The sequence below is a fragment of the Hypanus sabinus genome, chromosome 25, assembly GCF_030144855.1.
Source record: "Hypanus sabinus isolate sHypSab1 chromosome 25, sHypSab1.hap1, whole genome shotgun sequence".
Classification (NCBI taxonomy): domain Eukaryota; kingdom Metazoa; phylum Chordata; class Chondrichthyes; order Myliobatiformes; family Dasyatidae; genus Hypanus; species Hypanus sabinus.
The window spans coordinates 50,524,270-50,548,699 of NC_082730.1; the positions used below are offsets into that span (position 1 = coordinate 50,524,270).

The window sequence follows — 24,430 nt, forward strand, 5'->3', positions numbered from 1 at the left end:
CACCCTCCATATGTTTAATGATTAAACATTAGTCTTTGTGTTAAAACATTGTTCATGCAAAATTAAAGATTCAAGACATTAAGATGCATACATTTCAATGAAATAACTTTATTTAATATCACACATTTCAAAATCAAAATCAGTGATCAGCACAATTTACTGCAAGAATCTTTAGAACAACTTTTATTATTCATAGACCTCAATAACGACTGATGTATAGCTTGTCTTGCTAATACTTTAAATTGTTCAGGTAATCTTGTGGATACAGTTTAAAATACAATTTGTAAGCAAATTTCATTTTAAATAGACTATGCTGCTTTCAGTTAGAACAAACAACCAAGTTTACAGTTACACATTTAAAAACTGGTGTAAACTAGATCAGATCAAAACTGTGGACTTTCGAGAGTTAGACCGAAACTTAAGTAAATACCAAGACAGTCACTTAAGGCATATGTATTCTAAATGGAGTACTATGTGGTCACTGAAAGTACTGGATGAACAGACATTAGGCAGCAAAACCATGAAATATTAAAGACCTAATGCCAAGCCTGCTAAATGCAAAGATTAAATATTAAACCATTTGCCACTATTGTACCACAGCCATTCAGCATTGCCAACAATATTGTTTAGTGCTTACATTATAATCTCTGCTATATTTCCATACTAAACATAAACATCCCCTTAATTCACCCAGAAATCTTTGGTTTTCCAAGATCATTTTTGAGCAAACTGGTTGTGTCAATGTTGGAGGCCAGAGCCCTTTTGCTCAATCTTAAACCAGGAGGCTTTCATTCCTTTGAACTACCAGACCCAAAAAATTTGCATGAAGAGAAAAATAAAATGATTGAAGTTTCACTACATACCTTAAACATAATAGGTCATTAACATTGGGTGGTGAAGCACATACATTCTTTGGCGTTAACAGTAATGGTAGTACACCAGTAAGTACAAATTTAACAAAACCAGTTTCAAGAACGTAATGCATCTACCCACATGCCACTGTCCTGAAATTTCTTTTTAAAGACTGGGACAGATTTTTTTTACTGAGTGTTATACATTCAAAATTTTTTTCAGTACATTGAGAACAAGTTCAAACACTGACTTGCATATTAAATATGTTCAATTCTGTATTTCAAACAGATTAACAAATCACATCATGTTTTGTAGCTGAACATGTAGAAACACACTGCCATTAACATTAGCATTTCATGTAACCGGCATTAAAAGAAAAAAGCTCATGTTTAATTGCTGTTTGACAAATGCCAAACAGGCTGAAGTGCAATTTCCATTTTTACCTTCCCCTTTACCAAACAGAATTTGAATGTTGGCACCTAGTATGTAAAACGCATTCCTTGTGAATATCCAAGTTTGTCCAAGTTTGGGTTGCATGCAAATTGAATCATGGGAGGTGGGCCACACATGAGAATCAATACGTCATCAGCAGGTTCTGGAAGGTGTTCTTTAATCATATCAGAACTCACAAAACCTTCACTATAATCCCAGCCTAAAATAAAAACAAACATCAAACAAACCCATGAGTGATTTCATAAAACTTGTATCGCAACAGTCAGTGAGAAATGTTTGAACCATTATGTGGAAATGCATTTGTCAGGATGCTGCTTAAAGTTGAAACAAGATCAGCTGGTCTTGGTATTAAATAAAGCTTCTGGATATCAGAGAAATTAGAAACAAGAGAAAATCTGCAGATGCTTGAAATCCAAGCAACACACACACAATGCTGGAGGAACTCAGCAGGTCAGGCAGTATTATGGAAAGGAATAAACAGTCAAAGTTTTGTGACGAGACCCTTGGTCCTGATGAAGGGTCTTGGCTCAAAATGTTGGCTATTTATTCTTTTCCATAGATACTGCCTAACCTGATGAGTCCCTCCAGCATTTGTTTGTTACTATGGAAGTTTGGATTCTACACAAATTTCAACAGAGAAGACCACTTTCAATTTCTTTGAAAACTATTTATTCAAATTTCTCACTTTTCACAACTGTTCATCCAACTTAACACCAGTGATTGAAGGATTATAGCTTAAATTTACATTAACTTGAAAACTGAAAGTTCAAGGACAATTAACAATGTACGTTATCATATACAGGTTGAGTACGCTTGGGGCCAGAAGTGTTTCAGATTTTGGAATACATGTTGTGATTGACATCATCTCAAGCTCTGAATTTGTATGCTGTAAGAAGTCTTACACTTATTCATCACACACGTACTTAATAGCAAAAATTACATACCATTAATATAATGATATATGTGCAGGGTAACAAAAGCAGCATCGGGAGAATACCTGAATATGACGTTGAACAACAAACAGCAGGTTTTCAATCTCCACTTACAATGCCATGTTTTGATTTAAAAGTTAGTACACTATTTGTATTTTACTTTTCTTAGGCTTTATATAAGGCATAACAAAAGATTGAATTTAATTACAGGTAAGTGTACAGGTAAACTGAAAAGAAGTCATTCTATTTTTAACAAAAATGCAAACATGGGAATTTTAGGTGGAGATGAAATGTGTTTTGTTATTAACAAAAAGTGATCTTCACTTCGGAAAGATAAAAGCAGCACCACACAATAACAATTACATCAGGTCTGAGAAACTTGTGGGAGAGGGTACCTCATTGCAGTTGAAGGACCTAGAAGCCAATGCCCTTGGGATGAGGAGGCATTATGCTGGATGACCTTTTTTAAAAAAATGTTTCTTCCCGTGTTGTCTGCCTCATTATCAAGGGTTTTTGTTGTAGGATTTTTTTCTCTATAAACCAACATGATTTCTTGTTCTGTTATGAATGCACACTGCTCTAGCCCTTTAAACCCATCACATATTTTCACCATGTCGTCTATGAGCACCTTTTCTATTGTGTTAGTAATATCTTTATCTACACTATTACCATCATGATCACCTTGATTGAGAACTATTTCACCATTGGCCATCGAATGAACAACTGGACTAGCTTTTGCCTCCACCCTTCTTAAAGAGGAGAGTGACAGTTGCAATTTTCCCTCTCAGCCCCATTTTCCTGCCTCAACTCCATACCCTTTGACGCACTAATTAACCAAGAACCTATCAACCTTTGGCTTAAGTATACCCAATGACTAAATTAAATAGCCCTAGCTAAATAAATTTTCCCTCATCTGTTCAAAATGCATGTATCTCAATTCTGAGGCTGTACTGCTGGACCTAGACTCCCTCAGTATAGGAAACATCCTCTCCACATCCGCTTCATCCAGACCTTTCAATATTTGATAGGTTGCAATGAGATCCCCCCCACCCCCCGCCATTCTTCTAAACTCTTGTGACTACAGGCCTAGAGACATCAAACAGTCCTTGTATGTGTTAATCCTTTCATTCCTGGGATCATTCCCATGAACCTCTATGCTATGACTGTTGACGATGCATGAAGTCCCTATCACTCACGTTGAAAAGCTGGAGAGGACAGTTAGCTCCTTCATTACGTGGATGGGCCAAGATTGCCAAGTATCATCTACCTGTATGGCAAAGGAACTCTGGAATTGCCTGTCACGGGGCTGACTGAAGAGTTCAAGTGTGCCAGGGTGAGGCTTGAGATGACTCTCTCGGAATCTTGTGACAGTGTTGTCCAGGATACTGCACCCAGGACCTCATGATGCACCATCAATAACTCTCGAAGACAGGAGGCAAACGATAGGCTTTTATTAGCAGCAAGAGCGCACCACACAACATCCTGAAGACTGAAAGAAGAGCAGTGCCTTCAATCGCCTTTATACAGGGATCTGTGGGAGGAGCCACAGGAGCAGTCAGCAGAGGGGCGTGTCCAGACAGGCATATATAGTTTACCACACCTCAACAGGGAGAAAGTGGTGTCTAGCAGAGTCAGTAAAACAGGCAAAAGCAGCACTCAGGCTTGCAGACATGTTGGGTCAGGTGTAATCTAGAAGAGGGGTCCTTGGCACAGGCTCAAATTAGGCCTGTGGCGACCCATTTCCTGGCACATCCGAACCGGCTCACAATAAGATAGCCTACGGGGGTTTGCGAGCACAGAGCTTTGGAGCCTCTGCGCCACGGGGGGCAGGTTGAGGGAGGCTTAAAAGTGAGGCTGAGGATTTCGAATAAAGTTTTTTCTTCGACTGCAGTTACCGACTCCGTGTCGTAATTTTAGCGCTGCGTGTAGCACACTGCTACAATTGGTGACCCCGACGGTCCAAACGATTTTTGGACCAGAAATGACCGACGCCGCCTCTGTTCATGCGGTTTCGTTGAAACTGCCAGGTTTCTGGACACAGTGCCCGGACCTATGGTTCCAGCAAGCCGAAGCCCAATTCCACATTCGCCAGATCACCTCAGAAGACACCCGCTACTACTACGTGGTGAGCTCCCTCGACCAGGACACAGCGGCCCAGGTCGCGGAGTTCGTACAGTCGCCCCCGGCAGACGGCAAGTACACGGAATTCAAAGCCCTGCTCCTCAGGACTTTCGGACTCTCACGGCGCGAGCGGGCTGCCCGTTTACTGCACCTGGATGGCTTGGGCGACAGACCTCCATCGGCTTTAATGAATGAGATGTTGTCTCTCACCGACGGACACACACCCTGCCTCATGTTTGAGCAGGCATTCCTGGAGCAGCTGCCCGAGGACATACGCCTGCTGCTGTCTGACGCGGATTTCAGTGACCCCCGGAAGGTGGCAGCCCGGACGGACTTGCTGTGGAACGCCAAAACAGATCTCCCAGCCACGCTCCCGGCAGCAAACCAGTCCAGGCCCGGCCGTAGAGCCCGCCAACCCCCGGCCCAATGAACACTGGTGCTTCTACCACCAGCGGTGGGGCGCAGAAGCCCGCCGTTGTCGCCCGCCCTGCAAGTTCCCGGGAAACGCCAGGGCCAGCCACCGCTGATGGCTACGGCGGCTGGCCATCGGGATAGCCTCCTGTGTGTGTGGGATAGAAGGTCGGGACGCCGGTTTTTGGTCGATACTGGGGCTGAGATCAGCGTTTTACCTCCGACGAGTTACGACACCCGCAGCAGGGCACCGGGTCCCCCCCTGAGGGCTGTGAATGGCAGCACAGTAAGGACCTATGGCACCCGTCAGGTGCAGCTACAGTTCGGATCCAGCCAGTTCACGTGGGACTTCACACTGGCTGCCGTAGCCCATCCGCTTCTGGGTGCGGATTTTTTGCGAGCTCACAGCCTACTGTTCGACCTGCCCAGGAAGAGACTGGTACACGCCAAGACCTTTCAGACGTTCTCCCTGGGTGCAGCCCAGTTGCCGGCCCCTCACCTCGGCTCCATCACACTGTCCGACAACGACTTCACCAGGGTCCTGGCGGATTTCCCATCGGTTCTGGCACCGCAGTTCACAGCGGCCATGCCGAGGCACGGCGTACAGCACCACATCCCGACCCAGGGACCACCCCTCCACGCCCGCGCTTGGCAGCTTCCCCCGGACAAGCTCCGACTGGCGAAGGAGGAGTTCCAGAGGATGGAGGAATTGGGGATCATCCGGCGGTCCGACAGCCCATGGGCCTCCCCCCTGCACATGGTGCCCAAAGCGACGGGAGGCTGGAGACCGTGCGGCGACTACCGCAGGCTGAACGAGGCTACCACACTGGACCGCTACCCCGTGCCGCACATTCAGGACTTTGCAGCAAACCTGCATGGCGCATGGATCTTCTCCAAGGTAGACCTCGTCCGAGGGTACCATCAAATCCCGATGCATCCTGACGACGTCCCCAAAACGGCTCTCATCGCCCCGTTTGGCCTTTTCCAGTTCCTCCGCATGCCGTTTGGCCTGAAGAATGCTGCACAGACGTTCCAGCGGTTAATGGACGCGGTGGGACGGGACCTGGACTTCGCGTTCATCTATTTGGATGACATCCTCATAGCCAGCAGCAGTCGTCAGGAGCATTTGTCTCACCTCCGTCAACTCTGCACCCGACTGAGTGAGTACGGTCTTACAATCAACCCCGCCAAATGCCAGTTCGGACTCGATACCATTGACTTCCTGGGCCACAGGATTACTAAAGACGGGGCAACCTCTCTGCCCGCTAAGGTAGATGCGGTCCGCCACTTTCCCCGACCCACCACGATCAAAGGCCTTCAGGAATTCATAGGTATGGTCAATTTCTGCCGCCGCTTCCTCCCTTCAGCTGCCCGGATCATGCGCCCCCTGTTTGCCCTGATGTCGGGTCCGAGCAAGGACATTACCTGGGACGAGGAGTCCGCCGCCGCTTTCGTTCAAACGAAGGAAGCTTTGGCAGACGCCGCAATGCTAGTACATCCCAGAATGGACGCCCCTACCGCCCTCACAGTGGACGCATCTAACACGGCAGTCGGTGGGGTGCTGGAGCAACTCATCGCAGGTCACTGGCAACCCCTGGCGTTTTTCAGCAAACACCTGCGGCCACCCGAGCTCAAGTACAGTGCTTTCGACCGGGAACTGTTGGCGCTCTACCTGGCAATCCGGCATTTCAGGTACTTCCTAGAAGGTCGGCCCTTCACCGCGTTCACGGACCACAAACCGCTTACCTTTGCATTTATGAAAGCGTCCGACCCCTGGTCGTCCCGCCAGCAACGCCACCTGTCCTACATCTCTGAATACACGACGGATGTCCGGCACGTCTCGGGTAAGGACAATGTCGTGGCGGATGCGCTCTCTCGCCCTACCGTTCATGCCCTTTCCCAAGGGGTAGACTTTGAGGCACTGGCAGAGGCACAGCAGGCGGATGAGGAGATTCCGAGTTACAGAACCGCAGTCTCCGGTTTGCAGGTCCAGGACCTCCCCGTGGACCCGGGTGAGAGGACCCTACTCTGTGACGTCGCCACCGGCCAGCCCTGTTCCGTCGTCCCGACAGCCTGGCGGCGCCTTGTTTTCGACGCCATTCATAACTTGGCGCATCCCTCCATCCGGACAACTGTCCGGATGGTTTCCAGCAGGTTCGTTTGGCACGGACTCCGCAAACAGGTCAGTGAATGGGCCAAAACGTGCATGCACTGCCAGACGGCCAAGGTGCAGCGGCACACCAAAGCCCCACCGCAGCAGTTCCATCCCGCCCACCGGCGTTTCAACCACATTCATGTGGATATCGTGGGCCCCCTGCCAGGGTCGCGCAGAGCGCAGCACCTCCTGACTATCGTGGACCGGTTCACAAGATGGCCAGAGGCTCACCGACACCACCTCCGAATCTTGCGCCCGAGCCCTGATCGCCACCTGGATATCTCGCTTTGGTGTACCGGCCCACATTACCTCCGACAGAGGCGCCCAGTTCACCTCCAGCCTGTGGTCAGCTATGGCCAGCCTTTTGGGGACTCAGCTGCACCACACCACTGCCTACCACCCACAGTCGAACGGCCTGGTGGAGCGTTTCCACCATTACCTGAAGTCGGCCTTCATGGCCCGCCTGCGAGGAGCCAACTGGGCGGACGAGCTTCCCTGGGTCCTACTCGGCATCCGCACAGCGCCCAAGGACAACCTGCACGCCTCGTCGGCCGAGTTGGTATACAGCGCGCCCCTGGTCGTCCCCGGGGAGTTCCCACCAGCCCCAAGGGGGCAAGAGGAAGATCCCGCCGCAGTCCTGGGCAGACTACGCGAGAAGCTCGGTAACCTGGCCCCCATACCCACTTCACAGCACGGACGGCACCCGACCTGCGTACCCAAAGACCTACAGAACTGTAAGTTTGTGTTTGTATGAAGGGGCGGGCATCAGCCACCGCTGCAGCGGCCATACGAGGGGCCGTTTATGGTGCTCCGGAACAACGGGTCCACGTTCGTGCTGGACGTTGGGGGGAAAGAGGAGGTTTTCACGGTGGACCGCCTCAAACCGGCCCATGTGGACCTGGCGCAACCGGCCGAGTTTCTGGCACCTCGGCGCAGAGGCCGACCTCCCAAGCAGGTTCTGGCCCAGACTGTGGACATTGGTGGGTGTATCGCCGGTTCTGGGGGAGGTTTGCAAGCACAGAGCTTTGGAGCCTCTGCGCCACGGGGGGGGGGGGGGGCAGGTTGAGGGAGGCTTAAAAGTGAGGCTGAGGATTTCGAATAAAGTTTTTTCTTCGACTGCAGTTACCGACTCCGTGTCGTAATTTTAGCGCTGCGTGTAGCACACCGCTACAGGCCTATTTGGAAGAGGTGACAACACAAAAGCAAAAGGCCAGCCACGGTGGTGGAAGTATAAAGCGATAGGAGGACCAGATGAGGTATGCAAGAGCAATGTCTCAGGAAAAACAGGGACAGTGGGCGAGATGGGAAAACACTGAGAAAAGAAAATTCAGCTGGAAAGACTTGTGGGAAAAGGAAGGAAGAAAGATTAGCTGTTGATGTTCTCCCAACTCCCAAAAATCTGAACTAGTGACTCAGTGAAGACCCAGCTTATTCATTCTTGGAAGTACAGCAAATCTCAAGCACATCCTCAAATATTACACCTTCAGTTCCTGCATTCATCACCTACTTTGATTCCGGTCCCGTTACATTTTAACTCATCCCACTAACTACAATCTGGCCCTATCATCTACAGGCCTCATTAGACATGCACCAACTGCCCCACCCTCAGCCCCATCACTCTAGTTCCCACCCCCCTGCCAAGTTAGCTTAAACCCTCCCCCACAGCTCTAGCAAACCTGCTCATAAGTATATTGGTCCCATTCCATTGCGTTCAGGTGTAAACCATTCTTTTTGGACAGGTCATGCCTTCCCCAGAAGATCCAAAAATCAGAAACCCTGCCCTGGTACTAATTCCTCAGCTATGTACTCATATGACAAATTATCATATTGTTACTCTCACTGGCACATGGCAAAGACAGCAATCCAGTGATCTCTACCATGGAAGTCCTGTTTTTCAGCTTCCTGCCTAACTCCTCACATTTTTTCTTCAGGACCCTCTCCTTTTCCTACCCATGTCATTGGTGCCAATATGTACCATGACTTATAGCTTCTCACACCCCCCCCCCCCCTTAAGAATGCTGTTGAGCCGATCCAAAACATCCCTGATCCTGGCACCTAGGAGGCAACATACATCTGGGTGTCTCTTTCACATCCACAAAATCTGCTTTCTGCTCCTCTAACCATGGAATCCCCTATCACTGCCGCACTCCCCTCTGAGCCAGAGAGGGAGAGACCTGAGCACGCGACTTCCCCCGACGGGTCACCCCTCCAACAGTATTCAAAGTGTTATACTTATTATCAAGGGAAACAGCCACAGGAGTACTCTACACTGGCTACCTATTCCCATTCCCTCTTCCAACAATCACTCAGGTCCTGCCTCCTTCGAGTTAGGGGTGACTACTTCCCCGTGGCTCCTATCTATCACTTCCTCATTCTCCTGAATGAGCTGAAGATCATCGAGCTGCAGCTCCAGTTCCTTAACACGCTCTCTGAGGAGCTGCAGCTCAGTGCAGTTTGTGGAGAAGTAGTTATCAGGGAGACTGGAGGTCTCCCCAAGTTCCCACATCTCACACAAGGAACATCCTACTACCTCCAGAACCATTCTCAGCACACTAGCTACATACTGACAGAAAAAGCTTATTAAAAACTTACTTAGTACCGCCACCTTTGCTTGCTTAAGCCTGTTCAGCCAAAGCTGGAACCATTGTGATAGACCTTTGTTAGTTTTAAGTAGCACCTTCATGCCAATGTTGACGAATCACGATTGAGATCTTCGTTTTTCACTCTGTGTAGTGTTTTACTATTTTTCATCAACTTTTGTTCATTACTTTTCACCATTCAACTTTAACAGTTTGTCCTTCTGTTTTTTCATGTCGTTGATAGTGGTCGTCCCAACACCAAACTACTGTCAAATGCTTCATACTTTGACCGCTGTCAAGTTTTTCTAACAACTTGGCTTTGTTTTATGGATAAACATACACCATTCTGCAAAACTCTTAGGCACATGTATCTGCTATGGTGCCGAAGACTTTTGCAGAGTACTACTGCTGCTGCAAAAAAAAACATTTCATGACATATATAAGTGATGATAAACCTGATCTCTTGTGGACTGAGAGGGGAGAGAGTGGGAAGCAGAGAGGCATTCTGTAGTGAACAATAAACCAATTGTTTGGAATCAAATTACCTTGCTTGGTGTCTCAGGTCTGGGCCTATGCAACCCTGCCACTTGTCCCACATTCCTCCCATGGTGCTCCACCCCCACCATTCCCAACACCCTTTGCTCTCATATTTTACGCTCCATTGTGATAAAGCCTTAGGCACCCTAGCTTTATATATGTATCCAAGACTTTTGCACTGTACTGTAAATCCTTGCATTCTTTTCAGTTACCCATATGGGTAACTGTGGGCCATTCTGACATTTTCAACAATATTTTCAGTGCAGAGAATAAGCACAAAACTCATGGTGCAGCGGCAACTCGAATAAACCGATGCTGCTGCTGGCGACCACACAGGTGACTATTTTGTATGATGCACACTCTGATCAATCCATATTCCAAAATATTGAAAAAATGCCTTTGATCCTTTATTAGCAACCAGCAAAATCTTGAAGCAATTAAACTAGATATTAGCAAACACGAGGAAATCTGCAGATGCTGGAAATTCAAACAGCAACACACACAAAATGCTGGTAGAACACAGCAGGCTAGGCAGCATCTATAGAGAGAAGCGATATCGACATTTCGGGTTGAGACCCTTCGTCAGGACTAACTGAAAGGAAAGATAGTAAGAGATTTGAAAGTAGAGGGGGGAGGGGGAAATGCAAAATGATAGGAGAAGACTGGAGGGGGTGGGATGAAGCTAGGAGCTGGAAAGGTGATTGGCGAAAGTGATACAGAGCTGGAGAAGGGAAAGGATCATGGGACGGGAGGCCTCAGGAGAAAGAAAGGCGGGGGGAGCACCAGAGGGAGATGGAGAACAGGCAAACAACTAAATATGTCAGGGATGGGGTAAGAAGGGGAGGAGCGGCATTAACGGAAGTTAGAGAAGTCAATATTCATGCCATCAGGTTGGAGGCTACCCAGCCGGTATATAAGGTGTGGTTTCTCCTACCTGAGTTTGGATTCATTTTGACAATAGAGGAGGCCATGGATAGACATATCAGAATGGGAATGGGACGTGGAATTAAAATGTGTGGCTACTGGGAGATCCTGCTTTTTCTGGCGGACCAAGCGTAGGTGTCCAGCGAAACGGTCTCCCAGTCTGCATCGGGTCTCACCAATATATAAAAGGCCACACCGGGAGCACCGGACGCAGTATACCACACCAGCCGACTCACAGGTGAAGTATCGCCTCACCTGGAAGGACTGTCTGGGGCCCTGAATGGTGGTGAGGGAGGAAGTGTAAGGGCAGGTGTAGCACTTGTTCCGTTTACAAGGATAAGTGCCAGGAGGGAGATCGGTGGGAAGGGATGGGGGAGACGAGTGGACAAGGGAGTCGCGTAGGGAGCGATCCCTGCGAAAAGCGGGGGGGGGGGGGGGGGGAGGGAAAAATTTGTTTGGTAGTGGGATCCTGTTGGAGGTGGTGGAAGTTACGGAGAATTATATGTTGGACCTGGAGGCTAGTGGGGTGGTAGGTAAGGGCAAGATGAACCCTATCCCGAGTGGGGTGGCAGGTGGATGGGGTGAGGGCAGATGTGCGGGAAATGGGAGAGATGCGTTTGAGAGCAGAGTTGGTGGTGGACGAAGGGAAGCCCCTTTGCTTAAAAAAGGAAGACATCACCTTCATCCTGGAAAGAAAAGCCTCATCCTGAAAGCAGATGCGGTGGAGACGGAGGAATTGTGAGAAGGGGATAGCCTTTTTGCAAAAGTCAGGGTGGGAAGAGGAATAGTCCAGGTAGATGTGAGAGTCTGTAGGTTTATATTAGATAATAGATAGGCCGTCTCCAGAGATGGAGACAGAAAGATCAAGAAAGGGGAGGGAGGTGTCGAAAATGGACCAGGTAAATTTGAGGGCAGGGTGAAAGTTAGAGGCAAAGTTAATGAAGTCGACGAGCTCAGCATGCGTGCAAGAGGCAGCGCCAATGTAGCGAAGGAAAAGAGGGGGATGGATACCCGTATAGAGTTGGAACATGGACTGTTCCACAAAGCCAACAAAAAGGCAGGCATAACTGGGACCCATTCAGGTGCCCTTGTTTGGAGGAAGTGGGAGGAGCCAAAGGAGAAATTATTGAGAGTAAGGACTAATTCCACTAGACAGAGGAGAGTGGCGGTCAAGGGGATTTGGTTAGGTCTGGAATCCAAAAAAAACCGAAGAGCTTCGAGACCATCTCGGTGGGGGATGGAGGTATATAGGGACTGGACGTCCATGGTGAAAATAAGACAGAGGGGGCCAGGGAACTTAAAATCATTGAAAAAATGATTGAACAAAGCATGAGAAGTGTCACGAACATAGGTGGGAAGAGACTGAACAAGGGGGGGGGGGATAAGACAGTGTCAAGGTATGCAGAAATGAGTTCAGTGGGGCAGGAGCAAGCTGAGACAATAGGTCTACCTGGACAGGCAGGTTTGTGGATCTTGGGTAGGAGGTAGAAACGGGAAGTGCGGGGTGTGGGAACTATGAGGTTGGTGACAGTGGATGGGAGATCCCCAGAGCTGATAAGGTTGGTGATGGTGTGGGAGACAATGGCCTGGTGCTCCTTAGTGGGATCATGATCAAGGGGTAAATAAGAGGTGTTAGCAGAGAGTTGTCGCTATGCCTGGGCCAGGTAGAGGTCAGTACGCCAGACAACAACAGCTCCCCCTTATCAGCAGGTTTGATAGTGAGGTTGGGATTGGTGCGGAGGGAGCCGAGAGCAGAGTGTTCGGAAGGAGTGAGGTTGGAATTGGAACAGGGTGTGGTGAAGTCGAGACGGTTGATGTCCCATCGGCAATTAGCAATAAAGAGATCCAGAGCAGGTAGAAGACCAGAGCGGGGTGTCCATGAAGAGGAGGATGGTTGAAGACGGGAGAAGGGGTCATCGGTGGGTGTAGGAGAGTCCTTGTCAAAGAAGTAATCTCGGAGACGGAGCCGGCGGAAGAAGAGTTCAGCGTCATGGCACACGCAGAACTCACTGAGGTGTGGGCGAAGGGGACAAAGGTGAGGCCCTTACTGAGGACAGAGCGCTCTGCCTCAGAGAGTTGAAGGTTGGAGGGAATGGTAAAGACCCGGCACGGATGAGAGATGGGATCAGAGGGGGGAGGGAGGCTTGTAGTGTCAGTGGAGAGGGAAGGGTTGGGGTGAGAGGAAGATGGAGCCTCTGAGGGCCCAGGAGCTGACGATGGGATCTGAGGGAGAGGGGATTGCAGAGTGGTGGTGGGGGAAGGGGAGACGGGAGACACAATCGCAGCATGTGAAGACCCGGACTGGAGTTCAAGGCTGGAGTCGCAGTCCGTGGTTGCGCAATCGCTTTGAAGCTGTCCATGGTCGTTGGAACCCGCGGTGATGGTGCTGGAGTCCGGGTTTTCAATCCCTGGGTCGCTGAGGCAGCCGAGATCGACAGCCAGGGTGAATCCATGTCTGTTGGAACACGCGGTGATGGTGCTGGAGTCCGGGTTTTCAATCCCTGGGTCGCTGAGGCAGCCGAGATCGACAGCCAGGGTGAATCCATGTCTGTTGGAACACGCGGTGATGGTGCTGGAGTCCGGGTTTTCAATCCCTGGGTCGCTGAGGCAGCCGAGATCGACAGCCAGGGTGAATCCATGTCTGTTGGAACACGCGGTGATGGTGCTGGAGTCCGGGTTTTCAATCCCTGGGTCGCTGAGGCAGCCGAGATCGACAGCCAGGGCGAATCCATGTCTGTTGGAACACGCGGTGATGGTGCTGGAGTCCGGGTTTTCAATCCCTGGGTCGCTGAGGCAGCCGAGATCGACAGCCAGGGCGAATCCATGTCTGTTGGAACACGCGGTGATGGTGCTGGAGTCCGGGTTTTCAATCCCTGGGTCGCTGAGGCAGCCGAGATCGACAGCCAGGGTGAATCCATGTCTGTTGGAACACGCGGTGATGGTGCTGGAGTCCGGGTTTTCAATCCCTGGGTCGCTGAGGCAGCCGAGATCGACAGCCAGGGTGAATCCATGTCTGTTGGAACACGCGGTGATGGTGCTGGAGTCCGGGTTTTCAATCCCTGGGTCGCTGAGGCAGCCGAGATCGACAGCCAGGGCGAATCCATGTCTGTTGGAACACGCGGTGATGGTGCTGGAGTCCGGGTTTTCAATCCCTGGGTCGCTGAGGCAGCCGAGATCGACAGCCAGGGCGAATCCATGTCTGTTGGAACACGCGGTGATGGTGCTGGAGTCCGGGTTTTCAATCCCTGGGTCGCTGAGGCAGCCGAGATCGACAGCCAGGGTGAATCCATGTCTGTTGGAACACGCGGTGATGGTGCTGGAGTCCGGGTTTTCAATCCCTGGGTCGCTGAGGCAGCCGAGATCGACAGCCAGGGTGAATCCATGTCTGTTGGAACACGCGGTGATGGTGCTGGAGTCCGGGTTTTCAATCCCTGGGTCGCTGAGGCAGCCGAGATCGACAGCCAGGGCGAATCCATGTCTGTTGGAACACGCGGTGATGGTGCTGGAGTCCGGGTTTTCAATCCCTGGGTCGCTGAGGCAGCCGAGATCGACAGCCAGGGTGAATCCATGTCTGTTGGAACACGCGGTGATGGTGCTGGAGTCCGGGTTTTCAATCCCTGGGTCGCTGAGGCAGCCGAGATCGACAGCCAGGGCGAATCCATGTCTGTTGGAACACGCGGTGATGGTGCTGGAGTCCGGGTTTTCAATCCCTGGGTCGCTGAGGCAGCCGAGATCGACAGCCAGGGCGAATCCATGTCTGTTGGAACACGCGGTGATGGTGCTGGAGTCCGGGTTTTCAATCCCTGGGTCGCTGAGGCAGCCGAGATCGACTACTGTGGCCGGGGACGCAATACGAAGACCATGCTCTGGGGTCTGCAGATGGAAGGTCTTGCGATCATTGCAGGACGTGATAAACTCAACGAAACGGCGATTGCATGCATAGATCCGATGGAGGACAAAATTACGGTCAGATCCATTGCAAACAGAGAAAAAGGTGTCCCGGAGGCGTGGAAGGGATTGTGATAGGGACGCCAGGTAACTTCTCATGGCGGAGAGTGTCGCCCTCAGAGCTTGACGAGAGAAACAATGGGAGGCAGAGTCAATTAAATGTGAGTACCTGGGATCGTCAGAAGGTCCGAATTGAGAAGCTCGAAAACGGATCCTGAAGCCAAATGGAGTCAGTTGGCGTCGGAGACACGTTCCAAGGAAGGATATATGGCTGTAGTATCGGGTCTGGGTCAAAATATGATCAAAAAGTTGAAGGGCCGAAGGAATTATAGATGGGGAGCAGCGAGAGAGGGTTTCACTGAACTCCCGAAGAGATTACATGTACTTAAGCAAAGTTAAGCCATCAACAAAAGAAGTGACACATGGTGGTCCTGAGTCTAAACTGCCAAGAACAGACTACAAATACATAATGAAATTCATCACTGTCACCATGTCCCCACCCACAGAACTTGTACACAACACAACACAGATGCACAGCTCCTGCACATGGTAATCATCATGAGTAATGCACGAAGGTCTTGCTGTGATAAGTGCTGAAAACAAATTTGTGCCAACAGGGCCCCACTCAGCTTACCTGAGGTCACCTCTCAGAAGTGTCTCTGGTGTGCAGACACCTGCCCATCGCCTGGGAACCTTCTCAGCATATTATGGAATTTCCCACTTGTGATGTAATAGATTGCAGATTAAAATTTTGCTGATTCTAGTATGTAGAGAAATCATTATACATCAGAGCAGAATTAGGCCATTTGGCCAATTGCATCTACTCCATTCCATCAGTGGATTTATTATTCCTCTCAACCCCATTCTCCTGCCTTCTCCCAGTAACCTTTGACACGCTTACTAATCAAGAACATAAATGTTCACTTTAAATATACACAATGATTTGGCCTCCACAGCCATCTGTGGCAATGAATTCCACAGATTCACAACCTTCTGGCTAAAGAAATTCCTCAACTCTGTTCTAAAAATGTCCTTGCATTCTGAGGCTGTGCCACCTGGTCCTAGACTCCCCCACTATAGGAAACACCCTCTCCAATGTCCACTCTACCTAGGCTTTTCATTATTCAATAGGATTCAATGAGATTTCTCCCTCATTATTCTGAACTTCAGCAAGTACAGGTCCAGAGCCATCAATTGCTTTATTTAATATCGATATACATGTGGTGGGATAGATACAAACCTGAAGAAACTACTTTAAACCAATATTGAAAGGGAATTAATGGTGGATGCTTATAAACTGAATTAAAAGTTAACTACCTTCAGGAGCTTTATCCACAGTATACCACAGCCTAAAGCGATCTGGATACAGAGCTTGAAGTTCCTCCAAATCATCACGTAGCAGAATGTCTTTTTCGGTCTGATGAGAGAAAATAAAATTTAAATGTAATTTGTAACTACGAGGAGAGACAAGCTGAAGTGTTTATCCCCAAAGGAACAAAATAGCCTGAAGTTCAGTCTAGACTATTTTATTTTTAGAACACTGTGAACTGCAAACCTTTTTAAGTAACAATGATCTATTCTTTCAACTGTTGCCATAGTATCATCACAGAGTGGGAAGTGGAAAGACTGAAGATGACAATTCCCACCCCCCCCACCCGACCATATGTAGCAATTTAAAAAAAATGACGTTTGCCTCCATTGCCTTTTCATGCAGAAAGTTCAACTCCTCCACAATACAAGTTTAAAAATAATTATCAATTACTTTAATCTCATTTTTCCAAATAACTTCTCCATTTATGTCACAATAGTGTGAACAAAAAAAAATCCAAACTCAGTTTTATGCGCCAATGATGTCACTTCACAGTTGCTATTATTCAAACAATCCCAAACTAGCAATCGTTCCTTAAAGGAATATTTCCTAGCTCTGACAATATCCATGTACATCTCATTTTGCCTGAGATGATGACCAGAGATTATAAAGTAGTTCTCTAGCTGTGGCTCAACAAAGTTTCTCTTTATACAAGTAAACCATTATCAATCTACTCTACAATGCCCTGGCCCACTTTTAATTTATACTTTAATAAGCAAATTTGGTATAGTTTTGAGATTGCATTCCTGCAAGAAGTATGCTCACCTGGGCAATCCATTCATAACATCATGCAGCTTTGAAATTTAAACATACCTTCTATTTCAAGACTAAATCGATACTGTATTACCACAAATGTGCTTCACTTTGCAACTCACATCAAGCCTATGCCACCATCACTCCCACTTCCTGACTTACATTAGCCCCTGACCTTTGAATTAAACAAATATAAAACCTACTTTCAAGTCTCAGTTTCAAACCTACTCATTTCAAACCATTTTTCAAGAAAAATGTACACAATATACATGCTGAAATTCTATTTCTTCGCAAACATCCACAAAAAGAGTTCTCCGAAGAATGAATGTGTTAAATGTTAGAACCATGAAGCACTCCCCAGCTCCCCCTTCCCACACATAAGCAGCAAAGTAATAACCTCCCTCCATCAAAAAAGCACAGGCATCCTCCACTGAGCACTCAAATGTGCAGCAGAGCATCAATAAAGACACAGACTTGCAGTACCCTGAAGACTAATTGTTCACCCGGTATTCGACATACCAGTCATTCTCTCTCTCTACAGGTTCCACAGCGAGAAGGGAAACATAACTAAACAACTCACTGATTTATGATTTTTCGAAGCTGTGCCTCTGGGCACATAGCCAGCAGCAAGCCTGTCGCTTCCCATCTTCCTTGCTGTCCTGCGACACACCAGCCTTGAATCAACCTGTCTCCAGAGCCATGAAAATCTGGCACCCTGAAGACGTGCTAGTCTTCTAGGCCGCATCCTTGGGATATTGAAAAGTGGCTGGTCATGACAGCGGGTCCCATTCCCGCAAAGAACTGAAGTCAGAGTGCAACTCCAGGTCAGGGTCTTCAAAAGAATCTTGAAAGGGTACCTGAAGTTTCGTCAAATTCTCAATGGTCCCAAAAACCAGTAAATGGGAGGTCTGCTCTAACCTAAACAAGCTTTTGATCACATATTGTATTATAGATGTTGCACTGCTTCCAGTTTCTATTTGTGTTGAAAAACATCATGACACTTCATGGGTAGAATGGAATTAAGTTTTTGCTGAAAAGTCAACTGGTTGAGAGGAAAATTTAAATAGCTCTAAGTAGGCAACTTTGTGTTTCATTAAATATCCATTCTGTTCTAATTTTACTAGATTAGAGATGGAAAGTCAATTTTCCTAAAGCGGATCAAGGTTAAAACAAGTGGCTCTGAATAGATTTCATGACACGAGAACTATTAGCAAAAAATATTATCATTTGTTATTTCCCAACTATGAAAATCAAAAATAAAGCTTTTAACTAGTCAATTCTGCTTTGGCAGGAATTAGCCAAAATTTAAATTATACTCTAATAAGCAAATTTAGTACAGTTTTGTGATTGTCCTCTTGCAAAAAACTGTAAGTTTAAGTACTATTCAAGAATTTAAATGCTTAATCCAGACTAGAGGTAGAATGCAGTACTGAAGATGCCATTTTTCTAAAGGGACATTACACAGAATACTTGTTCTCCTTCAGGAACAAATTTTTCCAAATCCCACTATTCAGTATCAGGTTTATTATCACCGGCACGTGTTGTGAAATTTGTTAACTCGGCAGCAGCAAATCAATGCAATATGACAATATAGAAAGAAAACAATTAAAATAAATCAATTTAAGTATATTTATGTATATTGAAATAATTTTATAAGTGCAAAAACAGAGACATTAAAAAAGCAAGGTAATGTTCATGTGTTCAATGTCTATTTAGAAATTGGATAACAGAGGGGAAAAAGCTACTCCTGAATTGCTGAGAGTGTGCCTTTGAGCTTCTGTTCCTCTTTCCTGATGATAACAATGAGAAGAGGGCATGTCCTGGGTGATGGGGGTCCTTAATAATGAATGACACCTTTCTGAGGCACTGCTCCCTGAAGACATCTTAGGAACTACAGAGGCTAGTATCAAAGATGGAGCTAATTTTACGACTTTGCTGCTTCTTTTGGTCTGTGTGGTAGCCCTCCCCCCATGCCAGACAGCGATACAGCCTATCAGAATGCTCTCCACGGTACATCTATAGAAGTTTTTGAGTGCTTTAGGTCACAAATCAATTTTCTTCAAACTCCTAATGAAATATAGATGTTGTCTTGCCTTCTTAATAGCTACATAAATATGTTGGGACCAGGTTTGATCCTGGCACCCAGAAGCATGAAAATGCTCACTCCACTTCTGATTCCTCTATGAGGATTGGCTTGTGTTCTCTAGTCTTACCCTTCCTGAAGTCCACAGTCAGCTCTTTCACCTTACTGACATTAAGTGCAAGTTGTTACTGAGGCACCACTCCATTCTAGTATATCTTTCTCCTATACGCCCCTATCACCTCCATCTGAGATTCTACCAACAATGGCTGTATCATTAGCAAATTTATAGATGGTATTTAAGCTACACCTAGCCACACAGCCAGGGTATAGTGAGAGTAGAGCAGTGGGCTAAGCACACACCCCTAAGGTGCACCAGTGTTAATCATCATCAAGGAGGAGATATTATCACCAATCCGCACAGAACATGGTCTTCCAGTTAGGAAGCTGAGGATCCAATTGCAGGGGGAGGTACAGAGACCCAGGTTCTGTAACTTATCGATCTGAATTGTGGGAAGGATGGTGTTAAACGTTGAGCTATAGTCAACAAAAAGCATCCTGGCATAGGCGTTTGTATTGTCCAGGTTATGCAAGGCTGTGTGAAGAGTCATTGAGAGTGCATCTGCCATAGGTCTATAGGCAAATTGCAGTGGGTCCATGCCCTTGCTGAAGCAGGAGTTTATTCTAGCCATGACCAACCTCTCAAAGTATTTCATCACCATAGATAGGAGAGGTACTGGATGACAGTCATTAAGGCAGGTCAGACTACTCTTCTTAGGCACTGGTATAACTGCTGCCTTTTTGAAGTAGTTGGGAACTTCCGACCATAGCAATGAGAGGCTGAAAATGTCCTTGAATGCTCCCTCGTACTCCTTCAGGGCTGCCGCCTTGTAAGGGTTCACCCTCCTTAAGACAGCCACACGGACTCCGAAACAAAGATCACAGGTTTACCGGGTCTAGCAGGGATCTTTACAGCTGTAGTTATATTCTCTCTTTCAGAACTGGAATAGAAGGCGTTGGGCTCATCTGGTAGTGAAGCATCGTTGTCATTCATGCTATTGGGTTTAATTTTGTACTAAGTAATGTCCTGCCAGAGTTGTCATGCATCCGATGTTGCCTCCAACCTCACTCTGAATTGTCTCTTTTCCTTTGGAATAGCCTGCAGGTCATACCTGGCTTTCTTGTACAGACCTGGGTCACCAGATTTAAATGCCTCAGATCTAGCCATCAGATGATATACCAACTGGGTCATCCAGTATTTGGTACAGTAAGTTTTCATAGGGACACACTTATACACACAGGTCTTAATGAAGTTGGTAACAACTACACCCTACTGACCCAGATTCAAAGATGAATCCCTGAATATAGTCCAGACCACTGATTCAAAGCAATCCTGTAGGTGCTCCTGTGCTTCCCATGTTTATACCTTCTTGGTCCTCACTACTGGTGTTATAGTCTTCAGTCTCTGCCTATACTCAGGGAGTAGTACAGCCATGTAGTCAGACTTTCTGAAGTGAGGGCATGGACTGGTATGGTAGGCATTCTTGATGGTTTAACAGTGGTCCAGTGTGTTTCCTCTGGTACTACAAGTAATTGATGGTAATTATTTAGTGATTTCTTTTAGGCTGGCCTGGTTAAAATCCCCAAAATGGTGAAGGCATCAGTGTGTCCCGTTTGTGCATGTTGATCCCACTGCTTAGATAATCTAAAGTCAATTTAACATTGGCCTAAGGTGGAATGTATACCAATACTAAAATGACTGCAGAAATCTCCTGCGACAGGTAAAATGGACAGCACTTAATTGTGAGATATTCCAGGTCTGGTGAGCAGAATTGGGGCACTCTTACATTTGCACACCAAGAGGACTAGTGCAACAGCAAATAAATATTTCCAGAATCCAGGTCAATATTTATCCCTCAACAGTGATCAAAATAATTATCTTGTCTCCTGTTGCTGCTTGTAGAACTTTGCACACGATGGCTGCTACCCTGGCTACACTATACTACACTATAGTATCTCAGCTGTAAAAAGTTCCCTACTTTCCCTGAGCAGTGCTTTAACACTTAAAAAAAAAAGCATGAATACATTGAACATATTTTAGATTACATACTTGATTTGCAAAGAGCAAGTAGCACATAGTTGGGTCTTCACGATCCTTCATGATAGCACGTATTAACTGCAGCATTGGAGTAATACCTATAGAATAAATGCAATAAGTTAGTAAAATTATCCAGATAAAAGTCTGTTGCCTAAATTGTGTAGTTGACAGTTGTTGCCAAACTGAGTAATGTCAATTCTATACTGTTTGAATTTATTTGTATATTTAATTCTATTACACTTACATTCAAAAATTTGGCTTGCTTTTTCCTTCTCAAGCGAAGGAACCCTGTCTGAAAACCCTCCATGGTTGTTAGTACTTACACTTCCATATAGCCAAGAACTTTTGTGTTTAGTTATCACTAACGGCTGTGAAGTTACTCGTTTTCAATTCCTCCAATAAAGCTTTCAAGGTAAAGCTTGCAACTTCTTTCCCTATCTAGAGAGACATGTAAAAAGTAAATGTACTCTCTACCCATATTTCAAAATAATACTCAACCTCCATTATCCATTTTAACAAAACAAAATTTACTTCAAATCCCATTTCGGTGTATAGAACTGTAGGAAAATGTCAACTTGTATAAAGAACTGTAAGTGACAATCATCACAATTACTTCAAAGACTTGCATCAAATTTGCACATCAATTTTCAAAGCTCCAGCAGCAGTGGCATTTTCAATTACCTACCAGATCCACCTGCAATCATGCCAAGCTTTCTTGCAAACTTGTCCTCAGGGGGTGACTTCTTGTCAGGTTGGATGCCAAACTTGCCTGCAAAGAGCACAACACTGATGAACTGTTTCTTTACCACTATCCTTGATGTCATAATGCAAATTAAATGTGTAGTCTCAATAAAATTGTATGGACTCAGGTCTATGTAACGCATCAACCAATCCTTTTGCCGAGACTTACAAAGATAGCAACTTTGTTTGAAGGTTTTTGATTTGTTTGCTCCTCTATAATGAAGTTCCTGTCTTAGTTTTAAACTTCTAACCTCAGCTGGCATACAGAAGTTGAAAACATAGTAGATGTAAAGTTAAACATTTTCTGATAAGAGCAATAAGTTCCACTTCTGATTGCTCCTAAATCACAGCCTCAAAACAGCAAGCAGTCGTGTAATTTTAGGCAAAAATTGACTGGGATTGGTACCATGAAGAGTCCAGGTAATCACTACAAGTCTATCAAAAAGGATTTCCTTGGAGAAACAACTGAAAAATACTTCACATTGACCATTTATCATACTCTTAAAGGCAGAATTGAGAATTCCACGTACTGAGCACCAATATAATCTTATCAACAATGAAGCAAGCCAATGACCCACCAATGCTGTGTGGAGTTGGCAAGGTCAACAAAATGAGCGGATGGACAGGTAGGTGAAAACAATGTACAGCAATCCCTTCTAACCCAGGATGTAAGGTCAGCATAACAGCAGAAAATGAGCATTAGATGTGCATAGAATGGTGCTAAACAGACTTCAGACTAGGGAAAACTGTAGGCAAAATTAGGCAATAGATAAGTTTAGAGCAAGGAAAGAATATAATTAACAGAAGAACCAATGTTAATATAGTGGCACAGACAGGGTAGATTGTCAGTGTTTTTCACAGGGCAGGCTTAAGTAAGGGACAGACTTTTCTACACGGATCTTCTGGGTATATGGAAAGAACTGCTAGTAGCAGATGGAATTACAATTTTAACAACATTTAAATAGTTACATGGATAGAAGCCAGACACAGGCAAAATAGGATTATCCCAAAATAGACATCCAGATTGGCACGGACACGATGAGATAAATGACCAATTTCAAATCTGTATAAGTACGAATGAGTCAAAAGTTAGAGTGTGTAGAAAACACACATCAAATACTTGAGAAGCAGAGAACAGCATGATTAATGGCAAGACAAAATTAGGACTAAGAGGGGAAACAGGCAATGTATGAATGAGAGTAAATAGGTGCAGGCTATTCACCTTGTATATCTACTCCATCATTCAGTATGATGATTAACCTTTGATTTTGTGCTACTTTTGTGCAATAACCTTCTCTTCCCCCTTCCACCCAATACAAAATTTTTAAAATTTTGAATATATTCAGTAATTAAGCCTCCACAGCCCTCTTGGGTCAAGAATTTCAAAGATTCACTACCCTCTGAGTGAACATGACTCATTCAACTATGAACGATTAAGGAGTGGAAAGCAAAAGGATTGCTAATCAGAATCATGCCAATTAGCAAATGTTAAGTTTTTAAATATAGAGCTTCCCGGACAAATCATAACTTACAAGACATTACAAACTATTTAAGAACTTTTTAAAAGCTATTTATTAATGCTTTTTGGGAGGGTGATTTTAGATGCATATCATATTTATATTGAGTTAAATACTTATGTAATTAGCTTTGCTACAATAAGTGTATGGGACACTGGAAAAATGTTGAATTTCCCCTTGGGGATGAATAAAGTATCTATCTATTGATCTACCTAAATCAAAGAACTGCCAAATACATTTCAAAACTGAATGACCAACTTTTCAATGTGACAAGTTTTGTAATGGATTGTATGAAATTCTATTAAAATGTGGCCTGTTTACACAACTGCAGCTCGACTTCAAAATTGCTTTAAAAAAACTGCAAGGTATTTTGACATTACAGTGGAATCTCCAAATTGTTATCCACAGAAAGAGTGCGCCCCAATCCCTCATGGACAATGAGGGCTGGGGATAATTACATTAAACCTGTACTGAACCCCAGTCTGACTGTTCTCAGTATGCTGCTCTGGAAGCCGAGCATGTTAGATTGAATTACAAATGAGAACTTCACCTTTTCCATTATAAATGAGTAATCCACCGGGGCCTCGGAAATTGATCGTGTCCCCAGTCTTCAGATCTTCCAGGTACTGAGTCATTTTTCCACCTTCAGGGAATTTAGGATGTACTCCTTTAAAATATATCTACAGAAAAAAAGATGAACTTATGAGCTTAGAAGGGTCAAGTCTAAAAAAACATAGATCAGAGAATATACAGGCCCTTCAGTCTCCGATGTTTTTAAACAAACTCCAAGATCAATCTAACCCTTCCCTCCCACATAGGCACATGGATAAAAAAAGAGGGCTATCTAAGATTCTCTTATAAATCCCTGAAGCATCTGCCTCTACCACCACCAGAGTATCGCATTTCACACTCCTACCAGTGTTTAAAAAAACACCTTTGATATTCCCAATTCTTTCCTCC

At 45.9% G+C, this 24,430-nt stretch overlaps 1 protein-coding gene across 4 annotated transcripts in view; it reads right to left on the reverse strand.

Moving 5' to 3' along the window:
* Positions 1–88: 88 nt before the first annotated feature.
* Positions 89–24,430, reverse strand: part of LOC132381231 (NADH-cytochrome b5 reductase 1-like) — a 41,402-nt gene continuing 17,060 nt past the window's right edge. For 3 of the 4 annotated variants that reach the window (XM_059950591.1, XM_059950590.1, XM_059950592.1), the window contains exons 5-9: positions 24,021–24,150; positions 21,898–21,981; positions 21,225–21,310; positions 16,230–16,329; positions 89–1,504 (exon numbers count right to left, since the gene is read on the reverse strand). In XM_059950591.1, the coding sequence (XP_059806574.1) occupies positions 1,332–1,504; positions 16,230–16,329; positions 21,225–21,310; positions 21,898–21,981; positions 24,021–24,150 (573 nt within the window). In that variant the 3' untranslated portion in view covers positions 89–1,331. Of the gene's footprint in view, positions 1,505–15,081; positions 15,198–16,229; positions 16,330–21,224; positions 21,311–21,897; positions 21,982–24,020; positions 24,151–24,430 lie in introns of all 4 variants that reach the window. The other variant, XM_059950593.1, reaches the window with a different exon arrangement.